At 44.9% G+C, this 20,413-nt stretch overlaps 1 protein-coding gene across 7 annotated transcripts in view; it reads right to left on the reverse strand.

The window, feature by feature from the left end:
• WDR33 (WD repeat domain 33) overlaps positions 1-20,413 on the reverse strand; it is a 117,092-nt gene that overhangs the window by 7,029 nt on the left and 89,650 nt on the right. For 2 of the 7 annotated variants that reach the window (XM_059704794.1, XM_059704793.1), the window contains exons 8-18: positions 15,785-15,911; positions 14,519-14,673; positions 14,347-14,425; positions 13,522-13,632; positions 13,079-13,173; positions 12,782-12,868; positions 12,415-12,554; positions 11,609-11,761; positions 9,540-10,688; positions 7,410-7,518; positions 4,000-4,438 (exon numbers count right to left, since the gene is read on the reverse strand). In XM_059704794.1, coding sequence (XP_059560777.1) covers positions 4,000-4,438; positions 7,410-7,518; positions 9,540-10,688; positions 11,609-11,761; positions 12,415-12,554; positions 12,782-12,868; positions 13,079-13,173; positions 13,522-13,632; positions 14,347-14,425; positions 14,519-14,673; positions 15,785-15,911 — 2,644 coding nt within the window. Of the gene's footprint in view, positions 1-3,999; positions 4,439-7,409; positions 7,519-9,539; positions 10,689-11,608; positions 11,762-12,414; positions 12,555-12,781; positions 12,869-13,078; positions 13,174-13,521; positions 13,633-14,346; positions 14,426-14,518; positions 14,674-15,784; positions 15,912-18,879; positions 19,056-20,413 lie in introns of those variants that run through there. The other 5 variants (XM_059704795.1, XM_059704796.1, XM_059704797.1 and 2 more) reach the window with 5 other exon arrangements.

Raw genomic sequence — 20,413 nt, forward strand, 5'->3', positions numbered from 1 at the left:
GTCTCGCCCCGCAGCCCAGGCTCTTGACCCCTGCTCCCAATACTTCTCATTATCATTGAAATTTTTGTAATGAATATTTCACACTTAGAATCAGGAAAAAAAGAAGAGTGTGGGCCCATGCCTGCCAACTGTGACAGACTACTTGGGGGCCTCTGCCTTGGCCCCCACTCCAGTCTCTACACAGGGGTGGCTATTACTGTCACCCACGGCCCTGCTCCACAGCAGACGGGACAGCAGGCATCGGCTCAAGGGCAGGCTGGTGCCCCGGCTAGAGGACAGTTTCCCTCCCTCAGGATTCTGGACTGGGAGTCAGTCAGCGGGAGTGTTGCTGAAGCTGGGGGGCAGCAGAACAGGGGCCTGCAAGCGGGAAGGACGCGTGAGCCAGGAGGCCCCAGGCAGCGAGAAGGGTCAGAAGGCGGCAAGGGCATGGGCTGGTCCGCAGGAGCCACCTGCCGGGACTTCCTTCAGGCCAGGCCTTCTGCTTTTCCTTGAGTCTCCATCCTATTATCTTTTGCTCCATTTTACTTTGAAAATTTTCCAATTTGCAGTTAAGTTGAAAAACTAGAACAAGCCCATATATCCATCACGTAGATTAATCAGTTCTTACGGTTGCACACACGAGCTTTAGCTTCTCTTTATCCACCTGTTTCCAGATTCATGTTCTAAACCATTCTAAAACCAGCTGCTGGCATGTGCATCATCCCTGAATACTACAGTATGTTCCTTCTAAAAACACCGTTTCTCCTATAACATACTGTTACTACTCTAACATGGAATATTGTTTATTCTATAGTCTCATTCAACTGTCTCCATTTGTCCTCAAAATGTCCTTCACAGTTGTTTTAAAATATGAATTTCAGTCATAATCACTGACTGTCACTCGTAGTCATGTTTCTGTGTTCTACTTTAATCCACAACTGTCCACCTCCCTAGTTTATCTTTTGTGATCTTGACTTGTTGAAAGGTCACCCAGGTGTTTTATAGAATGTCCCACAATGTGAACTTTTCTGATTGTTTCCTCATGATTAGATTCCGGTTAAACATCCTTACACTTTCTAAGTGGCGTCTGTTTGTTTCATGGATTATGATGTACAGGTGGGAGGGCCTGCACCTCACTACACAAAGGCAATCTCCTCTACAGGTACCCCTGTCCCCACAATCTTTTTTTTTTTTTAAATACATTTTATTGATTTTTTACAGAGAGGAAGGGAGAGGGATAGAGAGCCAGAAACATCGATGAGAGAGAAACATCGATCAGCTGCCTCCTGCATGCCCCCTACTGGGGATGTGCCCGCAACCAAGGTACATGCCCTTGACCGGAATCGAACCTGGGACCTTTCAGTCTGCAAGCCGACGCTCTATCCACTGAGCCAAACCGGTTCTGGCTCCCCACAATCTTGTCCCCAATGGCTTTAGCTTCCAGGGATGAGCCTGGCCTGAGGTCACGTCTGAGTCATGTTCCTGCACACACAGGGGGAGGACCAGCACAGTGGCTGAAATAACAGCAAAAGGTAAGGGTGGAACTGGCCAGGAGAGGGGCGGAGCAGGAAGAGGAAAAGCAGACAGCACTACTGCCCCGAGAAGCACAGGGGTAACCCCCAAATGCAGCAGGACTCTCACCCAGGAACCATCATGCAACTGCCCTCGTTACAAGAAAACAGAGAGAATCTAAGATGCCCTAATCAGAAAACAGCTCCTGTTAAGATGTTTCTGTAACACACACCCCCTCCCCGCCCGCCACCAAAAAAAAATAAAAAATAAAAATTCTTATGTTGAAGACCTAAATGTGATGATATTAGGAGATGGGCCTTTGAGGTCATTAGAGTTTACTGATGGGGCCCTCATGGTGGGCTCAGTGGCCTTCTAAGAAGAGGCACCAGAGAGAGCTCGCTCACTCTCCTCCAGCTGCAGACAGGGAGAGGGTGGCCGTCTGCAAGCCAGGAAGAGAAGTCTCACCAGAGACCACCCTGCTGGGTCCTGATCTGGGACTTTCAGCCTCCAGAACTGGGAGAAGAGAGACTCCTGTTGCTTATGCCGAGCAGGATGGTATTTGGTCTCAGCAGCCTGAGCTCCTAACTAACTGACCTCTCTCAAATGCCTCTCCTTCCTCATCGAACAGGTTCATTTCATCACATTACTGCGACACTAATGCTGCTCCCGGTGCTGAGGCCTCCGTGGTGGGCGCGCAGAGCCGTGCCCTCCGGGAGCTCCGCAGGATGCAAGAGAGGAAGAAATGGACCCAGCACTAGTGTCACACAGTGCTAGGTGCTGTGAAGCAATAGAAAGCAGAGTAGAGGCCTGGGTGTAGCAGGAGGAGAGGCCCACCTGAAGTGAGCCACACCGTTTGGGAACCGAGTCCCAGGCAGAGGGAGCAGCAAGCACAGCAGGACCAAAAGCCTGGTGGGCATCTCCAAAGAGCAGCACGAAGCTGTAAGCAGCACCATAGTTTAGACGAAACACAGCACAAACTAAGGCTTAGTAAATCTGAAACTGTGCAAGATGCAGAGATTCAAGAAATCAAAGTCCTGTTGCTGCCAAAGCCACTGGAAATGAGGCGCCTGCAGAGACAAAAAGCCACTTCAGAGTGAATACCTGGCTATCATAAAGAAAGGCCCTTATGAAAACTGGGAGCCCTGCCCTAACCGGTTTGGCTCAGTGAATAGAGCGTCGGCCTGCAGGCTCAAGGGCCCCGGGTTCGATTCCGGTCAAGGGCATTTACCTTGGTTGTGGGCACATCCCCAGTAGGGAGTGTGCAGGAGGCAACTGATGGATGTTTCTCCCTCATCAATGTTTCTAACTCTCTATCCCTCTCCCTTCCTCTCTGTAAAAAAATAAAATATATAAAAATAAAAAAAAACACACACACACACAAAAACTGGGAGCCCTTAAATCTTTTTTCCCCCCCAAAACTCCCTTCCAATAGCTGCTTTCCTTAACCCACTATTTCACCCTCTGCAGCCCTTTTATCAGCCAACCTTTTCTAACACCTCCTGTGAGGATGGGGATTGCCAACCCTTGACTCAGTCACCTCCTAGCAACACTAGTGAGAACTGTGATGGGAAGAGAGATGAGCAGAAGACTGAGGGGGAGCAGGCAGGAGTGCTGCACAGCATGGGCCCTGCAGGGCCTCCAAAGGTCAAGAAACTGCTGCTTCTCAGTGTGGCCCCGTATCTGTAAAGTGTTTACAGTGACACCTGTCTGACAATTCACTGTAGCAACAAGGCTAAATAGCACACAGTAAGTATCTTCATTGACTATTCTGAGTCTCTCTTGAAATTTCACTAATTCTAGTTTTTTTCTCCATATTTCTTATTTTTTTATTTTTCTTTTTCCCCCCTCCATATTTCCTGTGTTACTTTTTTAAAAAAAATACTGATTCCACAGAGGAAGGGAAAAGAAGAGATAGATAGAAACATCAATGATGAGAGAGAATCATTGACTGGCTGCCTCCTGCACGCCTCCCATTGGGGATCGAGCCCGCAACCCAGGCATGTGCCCTGGTTGGGAACTGTGACTTTCTGGTTCACAGGCCAATGCTCAACCACTGAACCACACTGGCCAGGCTCTTGTGGTTTTTTTACCCTAAGCAAGCTGAGTGCTCATTCAAGACTGACTTTGACCTATTTTAACAGCACTGATTTGATTTTGTTAGGATCTTTAGGCAATTTCACAAGAACTATCTATTGAACAATTCCTTTATTCTTCATCTAAATATCTGTCTCGTCTTTCATCCTTCTAATCCACAGAACCTGGAAATTTCTAATCCGTTCCAAGAAACTTTGTAGTATGCAGATCTTCCCATTACTTTAAAACAACCAAAAAGATGCAAAGAAAAAATGATTTCCACATTGTAAAGACAAAAGAACCACATAAAGGTTAAAAAGCATAATTTTTTTTAAAGTCTAAATGCAAAACGTGGAGAGTATAGGCTACAAGTGAAAAAGAGACTTTGTGGGGAAAACAGGCAAAAAGCTCCAGGGAAGAAGAAACAGACCCCACCTTTCTTCTCTGCGCCCTCGAAAACGTGGGTCCTCGGGGTCCCGGGGGAATCGCTCATCTCCAGGTCTGCGGCCTTCCCATGCCCCTGGCGGGCCCCGGGCTGCGCCCCGGCCATCCCCCTCGCTGAACTCCCTGTGATCAGGAGGAAAGGGAGGCCCGGGCCCCCCTCGCCTCCACTTCTCTTCTTGTGGTAAAGGTCCTCCTCGCCCCTCAAAATCACGTAATCGGTGGCCAAAGCGCTTGTCAGGGTGGAAGTCATCTGGCCTGCTGAAGTCGTCAGGAAAGTCGGGGTGAGGGCCGCGTCGATCAGGGGGACCCCTGCAGTCCTGGCCGCCCCGGAACGGCCCCCTGTCGGCGCCGTGCTCGGGGCCGCTGCTCGGCTCGTGCCGCCTCTCGGACAGCGGGCCCATGTGGTGGTTCGGAGGGCCCCGGGAGTCACCTAGGGGAAACAAAGCTGCTTTGATCAGGTCTTCCAGACTCTGTCATTCAGAGTCTCCCCTCCTTGGCTCTCAGCACACTAAGGAGGCCACCATCTCCAAGGCATCATATAATGAGAGGAACTAGGGTTTTGTACAGATTTCAACTTCATCACCTGCTAGTTAAGCCACTCGACCTAAAGCAAATTACTCATCTCAAATGGCATTAGCAACACCCACCTTCCAAGATAGCGATTAAGTAGGAAACATAAGACAGCCTCACAGGAATAGCCTGAGCTCCCCTCCCTGCCCCTCTTCCCGTGCAGGCCAGGCAGCCAAGCAGAGCCCACGCTGCACTGGTAAGGCCTGCAGAGCCCATCACAGGGCACTGGGCCCCTGCCGCCACCTCCGATGTCACTCCTTTAACCCCTCGCTCGTTTCACGTGGCCTGTCACTCACACTTTGGCTCTGGACACTCTCTTTTGGAAGGCACAGGGAGGCGCTTCTCTTCTGAGTGCCCGGGCCACGCAGCCTCGCTCTACGCTCTACGCAGGCTCCGGTTCGGGTTCAAGCGAACACTCTTTCTGCCTCTCTAGGAATGACAGCCCTCCTCTATAATATTGCCACCATTCTTTGCAAATAATATTTGGAAACCCACCAAAAATTTTTTGAAATATCTGAACATGTAATATATTTAAATTACTGAATAAAGATGGAAAAAGACCAGTGAATTTCTGATGGTGAACTGAGCTCACTGCCCACCCCTGGGGGGTGTTTTCCTGAACGGCTGTGGCCATTTTAAACGAGCACTTATTTTGGTCAACATACAATGAAATCACATTTCTGAGAAGTGGAGAGCAAAGGGACACTCCTGCCGCTAAACAAATACGGGCTTAAATAAAATTCTTTTCATTCTGCACCCTGGCAATAAAGCCGAGCTGAGTTTTGTTTCCAGGAATCATAGCCAGCCGTAATTCCTACCCTTCCGATGTCCTTCCTCTTACATTTCTGTCCATTTCAATCCCTCCTCACCATTCAAACATGGAAGTTTCCATATAAAAACGCAGCACCTGAAGAATTCTCTCCTTCCCTCCATGAAACCAGCCCTCTCCATCATGCTCAGGAAAGCCCTTCCGACCCGCCTCTTGGTGCAGCTTGCAAATGCCCCAGACCTGTCTCCTCATGGAAGACAGCCCCCACCTCTCATATCCCTGACGTACGTCTTCGCTCTGACATTGTGCTGCTGGAACTGGGTGTGACCTCTGACCTGAGGAGCTGAGCATATTCCACTTGGACTTACCTATGAAGACTAATCTTCCCATGACTCTTTCTGTCTACAAGTCCCCTGTTTGTCCAGGGAAAGAAACCCACCACTACCAGTTAGAAGGGACGTGGCCCCCGGGGATGGGGCAGCAGCGCGGGTTAGTCCAGTAGGGGACGGCAGGGCCCCTTTTTCGGCTCTCCCTTCTCCCTTTTGTCCCTGGGAGGAAAAAGAGGGGAGGAAGGAGGAAAGAGAAAAGAGAAGAGGAAAGAAAGAGAAGAGGGGAAGAACAAGGAGGGAAACAGGCGGAGACAGACACAGAGCGGGGGAGAGGGGAAGAGGAGGCGCTCAGCTTGCTGACGGCTGTACCTCGTGGATAAAAGACTCTTCTTTCTTACAGCCCCCAAATTCAAAGACGGTCCTTCATGCTTGCTTTCTCTTACTTTCCCTGTGGGCCACCCCTCCATAGGATGGGATTAAATAAGCATCTAATTCTTGTATTCCTTCCTTTATCCCTACCTCTAATATCTCATATACATTCAATCAAGCTTTAAATTCCCCAAGTGCTAGGGCTGGAAATGCTGACAAGGACTTATCTTCATCTGATAAAACCACAAGAACCCTAACATGAACCACAGGGTGCTGTGGGCTTAGCCAATTTAAAAAAAAAAAAGAGGAACAGGAGGGAAGTTCTTTGACCAGCCGCCTGCACAGAACACAGGCTCTCTGGTTTGTCCTCCCACTGAATGTACCACTGCACCTCCTACTTCCCCCCACTCCCTCCCTGCCCTCCCCCCAACTCCCCAGCAGCCTGCAGCCTCTACAGCCCTGCTCCAGCTCTTCCTGCGGGCGCAGGGGAAGAGCTTACCCCTTTGGGAACAGGACTCTGGCTCCCAGCATGTGCTCTTTCAACTCCTAAGGTAACACCTAATTTCCAAATAGCTCCACATCTAACTAAGCCAGTGCTGGCGAACCTATGACACGTGTCAGAGGTGACACGCGAACTCATTTTTTTGGTTGATTTTTCTTTGTTAAATGGCATTTAAATATATAAAATAAATATCAAAAATAAAGTCTTTGTTTTACTATGGTTGCAAAGATCAAAAAATGTCTCTATGTGACACGGCACCAGAGTTAAGTTAGGGTTTTCAAAATGCTGACACGCCGAGCTCAAAGGTTCGCCATCACGGGCCTAAACACTGGCATCCTCATCTCTGCTCTCCGACAGTATCCGCCACCTGAGGCGTGGCAGGTCGGCACGCTGCCCCATTCTTTTCAAGTGGCGCAAAACAATGTAACCAGCTAAGCAATCCAATACTTGATACAATTTGGAGGGAGAAGGGGATGATATTAAAAACACTTAAAATCTCGGAATTCTTTATCCCATCACAACATCTAAAATGACCCAGCTCAGCTCTCAGCTGCTCGTGCGCTGGAGGCACAGCAGCATCCCATCCCCGAGGCGGACAGGCCTCAGGCCGCTCTGGAGGAGCTCGCTGCCTGCGCAGGTTTCCGGCTAACGAAGCAAAGCCACGGGTGAATGCATCATCAGACAGAACTGTGGCCTGAAGTGGCTGTGCTCTTGCTTTTCCTAGAGGTTCAAGGGACCATTCTACCAAACACTTACCAGTAAAGCTATGCATTGTAAAAAAATGTTTTTTTCTTTCTGTCAACAGTAAGGTTGACGCAAAGGCGGTGAAATACAACCTCCTACCCCGCCAGCAGATACTTACCTTTGTTAGGGCCAGGTCCTTGTCCAGGGTTAAGAGGGGGGATGCGGCCTTGTGCTCCCTGCTGCCCTAGGCCTGGGATCAGGGGTGGGGGGCCTGTGCTCTGTCCTTCCTGAAAAGATGTTTTTAAAGAGGGAGTGTGAAACCACAGCTTGTGCTTTGTGAATAGCAATTGTATTATAATGTGACAAGAGAAAAACATTACGTTTCCCCAAAGCCACTTGCAGTAAATGTATAGCTAGTGACATCACAGCAAAACTGTCCTTAAATTCAGGGAGATACTTCTTTTACCATAATAAGAGGAAACACGCCTATTTTAAACCTGCTGATAGGTTTTATTTAAAGCTAAATCTTGACTTCTTGAGGCTAAACAAGAACGTCAATGGAAAGCGAGAAATCACGAGGTAGTGACAACACCCCGCACAGAGGACCTCCGGGCCACAGGGAGACCACTCTTCCAGGACGCGCCATTCCTCTCGGTGCCACAGCTTCCTCGAGCCACAAAACAGCAGGCGGCAGGGCTGGGTGTGAAAAGGGGAGTGGAGAACAGAAAGGGCTGGGCTCCTGCCAAGGGAGGTGTCCACACCAGCTTGCTCCTTTCACATGCCCCCTATCTCTACCTACTGCTCATTCCCTGCTCCGTCACCTGGGATCTTGTGGACTCATTTGGTTCTGGCAGCTTCTATCTTAATACAAACCTGCTGCTCTGATGCTTTTAATCTCCTTGCTCTGGACCCCAAGCTTGTCCCTAGTCCTCATATTCAGTATTTTTATCTAGCCAAGTCTAAATTCTGGTTTCCCACACTGTCCAATGACCTTGGATCAGGTCTGCTGACAAACACACACACCTTCTATGAAAATAGCACAGTTTCAAAAATCAATAGCAAAATTGTATTCACACTCCAAACTAGCTGGCATGAAAGAGCAGCTCTCACTGCAGGACACCACTATAGCTATAACAATAACACCAGTAATTTCTATATTTGTTTTTTGTATGTTTCATCCCCAAACAACTCATGCTGTTAATACCTGACAGCAATTCCAGTAAATTAAACCAATTAAAACAATTGGTTTAAATAATTCGCCTGGTCAAAGTGAAGAAAGTATTTCAGTATGTGACAAACATGAGCAAAGATCTCATCAGGCCAACTTCTGAGATGTGAAATACCCTATTTCAAATATTCATTCCATCAATATTTCTATATGTCAATTAAATCTTGACAGCATTATGCTTTGCATTTATAAAATATTTTAGTACATGATAGAATAAAACTTACTAAAAAGTGCACAATAAATTCTGGAAGTAAATTCAAATACCATCAGATTCTCCGCTGCTATAAAACTTTTCAGTTCTGGGAGATCTACTGAAGAGTGCCACATAGTCTTATTTAGCTAGTTCTTCTAATTCTGAAAATCCAGTGGTCACCTTCACGTGACAAACGCTCAGAGCTGTTAACAGAGTGCTTTCTACAGTGTCCACAGTATGGCCTTCCCACGGGAATGGAGGCCAGGGAGTCACGTCCTCTGAAAGGTGCAGGAGCACACACCCCAGAGGCCAGCGTGTTAACCCTTCCCTGCTCATGCAGTCCTTCTGTACGTCTCCCCAAGCAACCTGAGCACTGTAACTTGGCCAATAAAAGCCCAACTGTCAAAAAAAGGTCAAGAAAAATTCCACAGAAATATTCCCTCACAAATATTCTTGTAAGCTGAAAACAACTTGGACAGAATTCTGTCCACAGGGTCAGAATTTGAGAATGTGTAATTCTGGCCTGAGAACTAAGGTCTACTGGGGCCTTAAACACCTATCTGAAAAGGTGGAGCTGGCAGGCCACGCTCCAAAGGACCCAGAAAAGGGCTGGCAGTCCCCCGGCTTCCTCCCCAGGCCACACCTCTTTTGGAGGCTTGGAACAATTATCAACTAGATTCCACCTTTTCTGGAAGAACATCTATTAAAATACAGGTTGAGAAGTTAAGATTCACATTGCAATACGTGTGATGGTCTATTTCATTTTCTTGTCTCCCACTTCAGCTGTGATGCTCCTCTCAGGCCGCTATCACCACCTGAGAGGCATTCCCGTCAGCTGTGCCGCATCTTCCCAAAGGGTAATGCCCACAGTTGGAAAGAAAGAATACCTGATTGAAGGGGGCCCGGGGCCCATCGCCCAGTAGAGCTGTTTTCTGCTGCTGGAATGGCATTTGCCCTTGAGACGGATGTGGCCCGCGGGCAGGGTTCTGCTGTCCCTGAGGCCCAGGGGGCCCCTGCATGCCACCTTGGGGTGGAGGCCCCAGAGAGCCCTGGGGCGGCCCCTGCTGTCCTTGTGAGCCTGGTGGCCCTCGCAACTCCTGGGGAGGGCCCAGCATCGACCCTTGAGGTGGAGGCCCCTGCATGGCGCGCATCTCCTGGGGGCCGCGCATCTCCTGGGGGCCGCGCATCTCCTGGGGGCCTCGCATCTCCTGGGGTCCTCGCATCTCCTGGGGGCCGCGCATCTCCTGGGGGCCGCGCATCTCCTGGGGGCCATGTCCCAGTAGTCCACTTGGAGGGTGAGGTCTCATCTCTTGAGGCGGGTGGCCCATCATCATGCCTTGGGGAGTAGGACCCTGGTTCTCTCGAGGGCCTGGAGGACCCTGCATTCCTCTTGGATTCAGTCCCATCAGAGGTCCCTGAGACACGGGACCTTGGATCCCCTGAGACCCGGGCCCGCCTTGTATTCCATGAGGATGAGGAGGTCCTTGCATTCCTCTGGGACCAGGGGGCCCCTGCATACCTTGAGCACCTGGAGGCCCCTGAGGGCCCATATGCCCCTGGGGCCCAGGGGGGCCAGGCAGGCTCTGAGGACCCATGTGGCCTTGAGGACCAGACGTCCCCTGGGGCCCAGGTGGCCCTTGAAGCCCCAAAGGGCCATGAGGTCCAGGATGCCTTTGCACTCCTTGGGGGCCATGTATGTCCTGAGGCCTCGGCAACCCTGGGGGTGGGCCCTGGGGCCCTTGCGGTCCCATGAATCCTTGCGGCCCTCCACCTCCCTGATGCAATGGAGGGCCTTGTGGTCCCATTTGTCCCTGGGGCCCAGGGGGTCTGAACTGTCCCTGTGGACCTGGAGGCCCCATTTGAGCCATGTTCATTGGCATCTGCTGAGATGCATGGGGCTGTTGAAAACCTTGAGGAATCTGAGACATTGGACCTTGTCCTGGAAAGGGCTGGGGTCCAAGAAGAGGGGTACCAGATGCAGGAGGAGGCTGAACTTGCTCAGCCTGTTTTTGTGCAAGCCTTTCTATTTTAAGTTGCTGGAAAGAAAAAAAGAAAAAGCATACTGAAAAGTAAGCCAGAAGATGACAATGTAGCTGTCACTTATTTCATTGGGGAACCTCAAAACAAACACGAGGCATCAACCTCTTAAAGCCCCAGCAGTAACTAGAGTCCATATAACATTCAGACGTACAGATGGCGCTCAGGCCTCCAGACTCACTCTAGACCAGCGGTTCTCAACCTGTGGGTCGTGACCCCTTTGGAGGTCCAATGACCCTTTCACAGGGGTCACCTAAGACCATCGGAAAACACATATATAATTACATATTGTTTTTGTGATGAATCACTATGCTTTAATTATGTTCAATTTGTAACAATGAAAATACATTCTGCATATCAGATATTTCCATGACGATTCATAACAGTAGCAAAATTACAGTTATGAAGTAGCAACGAAAATAATTTTATGGTTGGGGGTCAACACAACATGAGGAACTGTATTAAGGGTCACGGCATTAGGAAGGTTGAGAACCACTGCTCTAGACTAACTCTTCTTAGGTGCTGGGAAACAACGGTCAGGATTATGTATATCCATCTTGACCAGGAAAAGCCCAAAAATTTACCAGTTTTTTGTTATTCTTGGTAGCTGTCAAGGTAGGAAAACTAAGAACAAACCACCTGCTTTAGAGCCGACAGAAAAAGAAAAATTATTTTATCTGGGGATAAATAAGTGAATTTAAATTTAAACTTGTTGGCTTTCTCTTTTCTACTAAAAGTGTATATTTAACTTAGGTCTACTCACTGCTTGACTGCTCTAGTTAGAAACTAGCTCCTCCCGTAGAGGAAGAAGGGGTGGTGCTTATCAGACCCTCTGAGAGGCCCGTCCCTTCTCCTCAGGAGCCTATCACTAATGTCAGCCCTACTTTTTAGAACATCTGGAATCCCCCGAAGAGCTTACCTCTAGAAGCTGTGGGTTAGTATACTGTAATGTGGCCATTTCTTGCTCAATTTCTGCTTGCGTTTTTTTCTTCTCTTCCAATTTAATGTCCTCTTTTCTGTCATTCAGTACCTCGTTTGGGGCAGGAATTGGAACTTTATTTTGCATCCAAGCCTTGGGAAAGAAGAGAATATTAAAATATGCCCTAAGTGTGTAATTTACAATGGAAGAATGAGAAAAACCATTCTATCATGTCATTCATTGGCTCATTCCAACTTTCTAAATACAAGGTGGCTCACCTGGTGCACTGTCTTTATTTCTGATGCTAATTCTCAGTGACACATGAGTGGGATTTGGCAAGCACATGACTAGGTAGCAATCACTAAATTACTAAAAGCTGTTAGATCCGGCATGTTATTAAGAATGTGAAGCTCACCTGCCTCTTCCAAAGGACACCCCCCCCCCCCCCCCCGTCCCCACCTTGTGCTGAGGGAACCAATAAAGCAGAAGACAGGCAATGCAGAAGAGAGTTGATGCACTCTCTGTGCTCCGGCCTCTTTTTCTTCCTTCCTCCAATGGCATCGATGATAATGAGGAGGGGAGAATAATAAGAGATCTGGAGAAGACTCATGACAGACCCAGCACTAAATGCAAAGCGGCAGATGGGAACTGTATCTGAGAATGCCTGGAACACGTGAAAAATGCTCTAAAGGTCAACAGCACAGAAATATCGCCCACAACGAGAGGATGCAGAGAACCCTGTTTCTAAACTTCAATCAGACTCACCGAGCAGCACCACCAATGCATGAACGAGATGGGCCACTCACCTGCTGGAACTGAGCGGGGATAGGTTTTGCATAAGGAACTTTCTTCTGAGGTACTTTTTTCTGATCCTTTTGCATCACTTCCTCCATTCCCCAATCTAAACCTGGAATTGTCATTTCAATTTCATTTGACTCATCTTTCCCTGTAATCATAAAGATAAGTAATTAGTCAAGGAAATAAAAGAAAGTGGCCACTTCATCAATGAACACATTTTTGGAAGAATAGATTAAATGTTATGCAGTTTACATTACTTATATAAACATTTCTTTTAAAAAATGGCATTATCAAAATAACTTAATATCATAAAGATAAGAAACAGACCTATAAAAACTTTATAACAATAGAATTTATAGGTATAATTTCTCTTACCCATCTGCTCTTGTTCCATGGCTAATTTAAGTTGTTCTGGTATTCCCATCCCTGGTATTACTGCCAGGCTATTAGGTTCAAGGTCATCTATAAATAGGAATACATCCACTATCAATAGAGATTTTATAAATGTAGTGGTCCAATAATATTAGAACTTTTATAAAAATGAAACTTATCGGTGGTTTACAAATCAATAAACTATAAAACTAAAATTCATTTTGTAAAATCTTCTCAATACCTAACATTTTTATAACAGACTATCTCATTTCAAAGAAGGAGAAATGTGCGGAGCCTCACCATATTCTACTCCATCTTCTGACATTCCTGGTAATAGGTTTAGATTATAGCGATCACGCATTTTATCACCTGGTCGGTTTCGGGTCCAGAATTTGCTGCAAAATAAAAGTAATGGATGGGAAAGGCAAGGAGCACGAGCTCAGTATACTTCTGGGCACTTAAGAGTACAAACCAGTCCTCTGGTAAACACAATTTTACAATGCTTTTCTTCCAAAAATTTAAAATGCAGAAAGACGTTTTTTAATCAGAAGGCAAAACAAAATTTGAACAACAAAGTCATATTCAATACTCAATCTCCTTCTCATAACATATGTACTTATAAAACACCACAAAAAATGTTCCTGAGAACAAGACAGAATACAAATTAATATACCAATCTATCAATAAAAATGTACATACTTATTTCCACCTGCCCCTTGTTACTTTTTTCACAGAAAGCTTACCTGGTATGGTCATTAGAGCCTGAGCAGAGGATATGTCCAAGAGGATGCCACGCCAGACTCCAGATCATTCCTTCGTGGGCCATCTCCATCCCGCCCACTTCCTTCTCTACCCTACAATAGCACCACAGAAAGAAGTCTTTTTCACAAAAGTTATATATACATATAATATATATATATATATAATATATATGTATATATATACATATTAATATATATATGTATATATATATACATATATATTTAAAGACATTTTATTTTAGTGTAACATATAGCTACCAAAGCCTATTACTTTTAATCTGTCAATTTCACATGATATAGGGGCGCTGATTTGTAATCAATAACATTTTTTTAAAATATGTTTTTATTGATTTCAGAGTGGAAGAGAGAGAGAGAGAGAGAGAGAGAGAGAGAGAGAGAGAGAGAGAAACATCAATGATGTTTCATTGATTGCCTGACTCCTGCACACCTCCTACTGGGGATCAAGCCCACAACCTAGGCATGTGCCCTGACTGAGAATTGAAAATGACCTCCTGGTTCATAGGTCAACACTCAACCACTGAGCCATACCAGCTAGGGAAAATGCTTCAAAAATGATTTACCAATAAGAAACAAGAAAATCTAGTTTATTTGCTCTTAATGACTTCTACATCCAAAAATAAATGTGCTGTTTTCTATTCCAAGCTGGGTCTCCAGAATGGAAAGCTGCAGGAAGCCTCTGACACAGAACATATGAACACTCAGAGAACACACAAACAGTGTCATGCTTTACACTTTCAGGTGCTCTCTTCAAACAACAGCAACTTCTTTATAGGAAGTGTTACATACCCAACATGCCAGAAGAGCAAAGAGCCATCGGACCCTCCACTGGCAAAAAGTCCTTCATGAACAGGATGCCAGGCCACAGCTGTAAAACAAAACACAGGGAAAGGCAAAATTATTAGGACCTCAGAACACCACAGGCAAGTCAGAAGGAGAAGTGTCTCTAAACGCCACTGACCTGTGGCTTCTTTCTTATGACCTCGGAAGACTTGAAGCTCTTCTTTCAGGTTTCTGATATCAAAAAGTTTACAAAGATGGTCACGTGATGCTGTGAGTAGCCAATTGCCATTGAGATTTAATTTTACTTCCATCACTGTGTTTTTATGGGCATGACTAGAAACAAAGTACCAAGAAAATAATGTAAGAATTAAAAACAAATCTAAATCCATATAATGGCCATTTCTGTTGAAAAGCACATGGGTCAAGATGGCAAGAGGTTTGGCCTAGAAGCAATAAAGCATGAAGAAACAGCATTATAGGACCACAGTTAAAAGTACATTTGAAATAAATAGGTCAATGACAGAAATAATGTCTAGTATCTAAGCATTGCTTTCCTTAACCAGTTAAAATAGCAGCAGAGCTTCAAATGGATATAAAAGTTTATCTTTGAGTCAGGGGAAGCATTGGAACATATAAATTACTATTCAATAAAGCTCATTAAATTTTTTAACTTCAATGAACCTCCTCTCATTAAGACAAAGCATAAAAAAAGAGCATGGGATAGTGTGAGGGTTAATTTGAACTCAAGACACTGCCACAAGCCGAGGCCTGCACAGTGCACATCTCCGCAGAGCACCACTGCCAAGCACGCAGGTGGACTGCGGCCAGTGGAGGTGTGCGCCACGGCAGCCTGCTCCAACCAGCTCACTCCCAATCACGAGGACCGGGACGCAGCTGCTTGGTCAAAACAATGTTAGCAACATATTCATAGCACTGTGCATGTTTACAGATCATTCAGAAAAAAATTTACTATGTAGCTGCATCATAAGTAAGCATCTCAGACAAAAACATTGAGAACTGATTCAAAAATAGAGGAAAAGCTTCTCTATAAATAGACATAGTGGGATGGAGAAAGCTGGGCTGTATGTCTAGTGAGGGGCATACACATCGACTCCACGCAGTGCCAAGTGCATTATAATGAGGAGAGACAGTAAGTCAGAATAGTGATAACCACCTCCTTCGCAATCTCTTCCTCACCTTCCACTCCCGTGATACCCAAGTTAAGTTTAGATAGCTGTGGCAGAGCATAAATCAAGCCGTATTTCATTAGGAATTCAGACATAAATCATATTTAATTAATAAGACAGCTATGGATACAAATCCATCTGTTGTCTAACCTACTTTTTCAAAAATACACGAGAGGAGAGAAAGCTAAAAGTTAAAAGAATACAGACAGCTTTGTTCCCTTTGTTCGGGGGACCAAGGTGGGGTTCCTATCACTTACAGTGTTGCAAGACTCTGCCCAGTCTTGGGATCCCAGAACTTGATTGGCTGTTGACTATCTTTACTTCCTGAAACAACTAACCCTTTTGTTGGATGCCAGTCTACACATTTCACATCAGCACCATGCCCTGTCGGAAACAAGTTAAGATAAAAACCTAATCAGTCATATATATTTAAAGCAAGATTCCATTCTAATTTGAACCAAAGTAGAAAAATCTATTGAATGTTTTGATCTTGGCGCTCTAAACTTTTTCAAGACTCTTTGGCCTGAAGGATACACAGCAGCCTCCCTCCCGCCAGGATGCACAGGGACCACTCCTCTGCTCCCGGAGCTACCGTCATCCTCGAGCCAACTTGCCGAGTCTGGTCAAGCCCCGTATATAAAGCTTTTTAGACTTTTCATGCTGTTCCTATGTTATCCTAATTATTAGGCACAATTCCTGTCCTTCACCTTAGTTCTCCCACTTGGCCGTAGTCCTTAAGACTAAAGTCCTAAATTCAGGTTTGGACAACATCACTTTCTGGTGTGATGACAGGAAAAGTATTCCCTTTCTGAACCCATTCACTCAGATGCAGAAGGACAAAAATAATCCCTGCTTCATTCACATGTCAGATGAGATGCTGACAAAAGATGCCCTACTGAGTAATTACTAAATGTTAGCAACATACTGAGCAATTGTAAGCATCACCTCTTAAAATCCTAACAAAATACCAAGGAAAGTATTATCATGATCTCCACTAGTGAAAAATGAGGAGGACTGGACAGGGTCAATAACATGTCCTAGATTCCAAAGCCAGTCAACAAGAACAAGCTGGGAGCCCTACCCGGTTTGGCTCAGTGGATAGAGCGTCGGCCTGCGGACTGAAGGGTCCCAAGTTTGATTCCAGTCAAGGGCATGTGCCTTGGTTGCGGGCACATCCCCAGTAGGAGGTGAGCAGGAGGCAGCTGACCAATGTTTCTCTCTCATGGATGTTTCTAACTCTCTATCCCTCACCCTTCCTCTCTGTAAAAAAATCAATAACGTATATTTTTTTTTTTAAAAAAAAGAACAAGCTGGGATCTGAACCTGGTCCACAGGGTCCCAGGGACAGCTCTCTTCACCACCGGGCTAGAACATGAGGTCACTACACAAATGTAAGACATTAACAAACGTGAAAATGAAGATCTGTAAAACTGAAAGAAATGACCTTTGAAAAATTGGGTGCTTTACAAAGAGAGTTCCCAGAATATTTTACAGCAAAATACACTAAGAAGCTGGTGAAGAGAGAGGAAAAGATCATTGGAAACAGCTTCTTCTCCAACTTGGGTCAAATTCAGCTTCTATGAAGTTTTAGGTGTGAAGGAGGAAGGATATAGAAGAATAGAAAAACAGAAAGTAGAGAAAAAGAAAAAGATGGTTCTAGAGGCAATGGAAAGTGAATTTGCACTAATTCAGAAGCGGAGTAATTCACATCTCAAACAGACAATACCTCATGCTGGCAAGCATATAGGTAGATACCAACTATTTGGAGAATAGTTTAGCGATCTGTATCAAAAGCATGAAGAAAGCATATATCCTGTAACTCTGTAATTCCAAATCTCAGAACTTATCATAAGAAAATAATGGATAGCCGGAACCGGTTTGGCTCAGTGGATGGAGCGTCGGCCTGCGGACTGAAAGGTCCCAGGTTCGGTCGGGGGCGTGTACCTGGGTTGCGGGCACATCCCCAGTGGGAGATGTGCAGGAGGCAGCTGATCGATGTTTCTCTCTCATCGATGTTTCTAACTCTCTATCTCTCTCCCTTCCTCTCTGTGGGAAGTCAATAAAATATATTTAAAAAAAAAAAAAAAAGAAAATAATGGATAACCCTAGCCAGTTTGGCTCAGTGAATAGAGCGTTGGCCTAAGAAGTGAAAAGTCCCAGGTTCGATTCCAGTCAAGGGCACATGCCCAGGGTTGTGGGCTCGATCTCCAGTGGGGGACTTGCAGGAGGCAGCCGATCCATGATTCTCTCTCATCATGGATGTTTCTATCTCTCCCTCTTCCTTCCTCTCTGAAATCAATAAAAATATATTTTAAAAACTAATAATAATGGATGTTCAAAACAGTTGTGTACAGGATATTTACAATACAGCTTATTTTCAAAATGCCCATGAATAGGCAACAAATACATCTATAATAATAAGAGGGTAATATGCTAATTAGACCAGATGTCCTTCTGGGCGTCATTCTGGACGTCCTTCCGGAAGAAGCCGGGGCTGGAGCGAAGCAGCCCAGGTCCTGAGTGCTGGAGTGAAGCCAGTGTCAGCAGCCAGGGGAAGGAAGGCCTACCCTTGCACAAATTTTCATACAAAATAAAATTCAGTATGGCATATGTGCTCAATGGAATATGATGCACCTATTGTAAATGATACTATAGGTAATTAAATGACATTAAAATGTTCATGATAATAAGTTTATTTTAAAAACAAAAAACATCTGTGTGTATAGCATTCCTGATGACATCACTGTAAAAGCAAACAAGTTACTAACACAAGTGATTGTGTGTGCATATCCCCACAGACAGAAAAAAAGGCAAGTTACTGCCTTAGCTGGTTTGGCTCAGTGGATAGAGCATTGGCCTGTGGGCTAAAGGACCCCGGGTTCAATTCCCGTCAAGGGCACATGCCCGGGATTGCAGGCTCAACCCCCAATAGGGACGTGCAGGAGACAGTTGATCACTGATTCCCATCACTGATGTTTCTTTTCTCTCTCTCTCTCTCTCTCTCTCTCTCTCTCTCTCTCTCTCTCTCTCTCTCTCTCTCTCTCCCCCCCTCTCTGAAATCAATAGAAATATATTTAACAACAAAAAAAGGCAAGTTAGTAACAAGAGTGACTATGTGTGCATATCCCCACAGAGAAAAAGAAAAAGGCAAGCTGTCTAGACATCAAACTGTTATCAGAATATTAAGCTGAGTAATGAAATTACGGTGATTCTTACTTCTCTGTGTATGTTCTGTTTTTACATTTTCTATAATAAGTGTACATTATTTTGTAATAGGGATCTGAAGAAGAGAAAGGGGAAGAGAGGTTTGGTTGTTCCTTTGATTTCTTTAATTAAAAATAAAAAAGAACTGCCCAGATAACGCAGCTCAGTGATTGAGCATCGACCTATGAACCAGTTCAATTCCATGTTGGGGCACATGCCCAGACTGCAGGCTCCATCTCCAGTGGGGTGCATGCATGAGGCAGCCAATCAATGATTCTCGCTCATCACTGATGTTTCTACCTCTCTCTCCATCTCCCTTCATCTCTGAAACCAATAAAAAATATGTTTTAAAAAAAAAGAACTGAGGATGAACAAATTAAATAGAAATACAATTCACTCCTCCAATCTACTGTTTGCCTTAAGAGCATTTAATGTTCTAACGATTTGATCCTAAAAAGATAAAGCTAGGAAATTTAAAAACTTTATGGACCAATATCACGTAAAATTAAATATATGTAGATATGTATCTATTTTCACCAAATTTGAGTGGAAAAAGCATAAGAAAGCACTTTTAAAATGTGATGCACTATGCAAAAGTTTATACTCTTAGCAGCCATCTCTACCCTCACCTTCTCTGGGACATTTTCATGTCATAAAGAGAGTATATCTGTTTAGTTTAAACAAGTATATACAAAAACTATCACTCCATAAAAAGGAACATTAATATTTTTAGCTGCTTTAGTTTTATTTCTGAAGTTTTCTAAAATGTATTTAAGTAGAATTCAAGCAAGTGATGAATCCCATCCATCCTTTTCTGTTAAATAAATTTACCCATATCCATATATCACTACTAGAAATCAAATTATACTGGTTGTTGTTGATTATTTTATTAGTCACTGTCCTTAATAATAAAAATACTACTACTAGCAAACACATATACTTCTTATTTACAGTACTATTCTAAGCAAAGTATATATACTGCCTTACCATCTTTGTAAGAAGTGTACAAAGTACAGACAGGTTAAATACCTTGCCCACGCATAGGTAGGGAGTGAGGGGGCAATAAGGCGATAAGGACACATATGTAATACCTTTATCAATAATAAAAAAAAAATGCCTTGCCCACAATCACACAGTTGATATGTGGCAGAGCAGACATCTGAATGTAAGGAGTCACTGCTCCTAACACCGAGTCCATACCGCCTTCTTAGACGTGAAAGGTTGGTCTGCGACTTACGGGAGGAAAAGGAAACAAAAGCATACGCCATCTGGCTTGCTTCTATGATGCATAAAGATTCACTGACGGGTGTGCACAGCAGGCAGGGAACTAGGCTAGAAGGGGTACTATTCAAGCCTCTCGTTATTTTATTATTGAACCATGAGCATACAGTTATCTACTTTTTAAAAGTTAAAATACAAAGTTATCTAAGAAAATATGTGCAAAAAAGTATGTGTTGCATACTTAACATTTGTGGCTTGAAAAGAGACACACACCCAAAAAGCACACAGATACATTTGCTCAAAAATGCACAAAGTATGTCTTTAAAAGTACACAAAAATCTGACAATATGCCCTAACCAGTTTGGCTCAGTGGATAGAGCGTCAGCCTGCGGACTGAAAGGCCCCAGGTTCGATTCCGGTCAAGGGCATGTACCTTGGTTGCAGGCACATCCCCAGTGGGG

The sequence above is a fragment of the Myotis daubentonii genome, chromosome 7 (assembly GCF_963259705.1).
Source record: "Myotis daubentonii chromosome 7, mMyoDau2.1, whole genome shotgun sequence".
NCBI classification, from domain to species: domain Eukaryota; kingdom Metazoa; phylum Chordata; class Mammalia; order Chiroptera; family Vespertilionidae; genus Myotis; species Myotis daubentonii.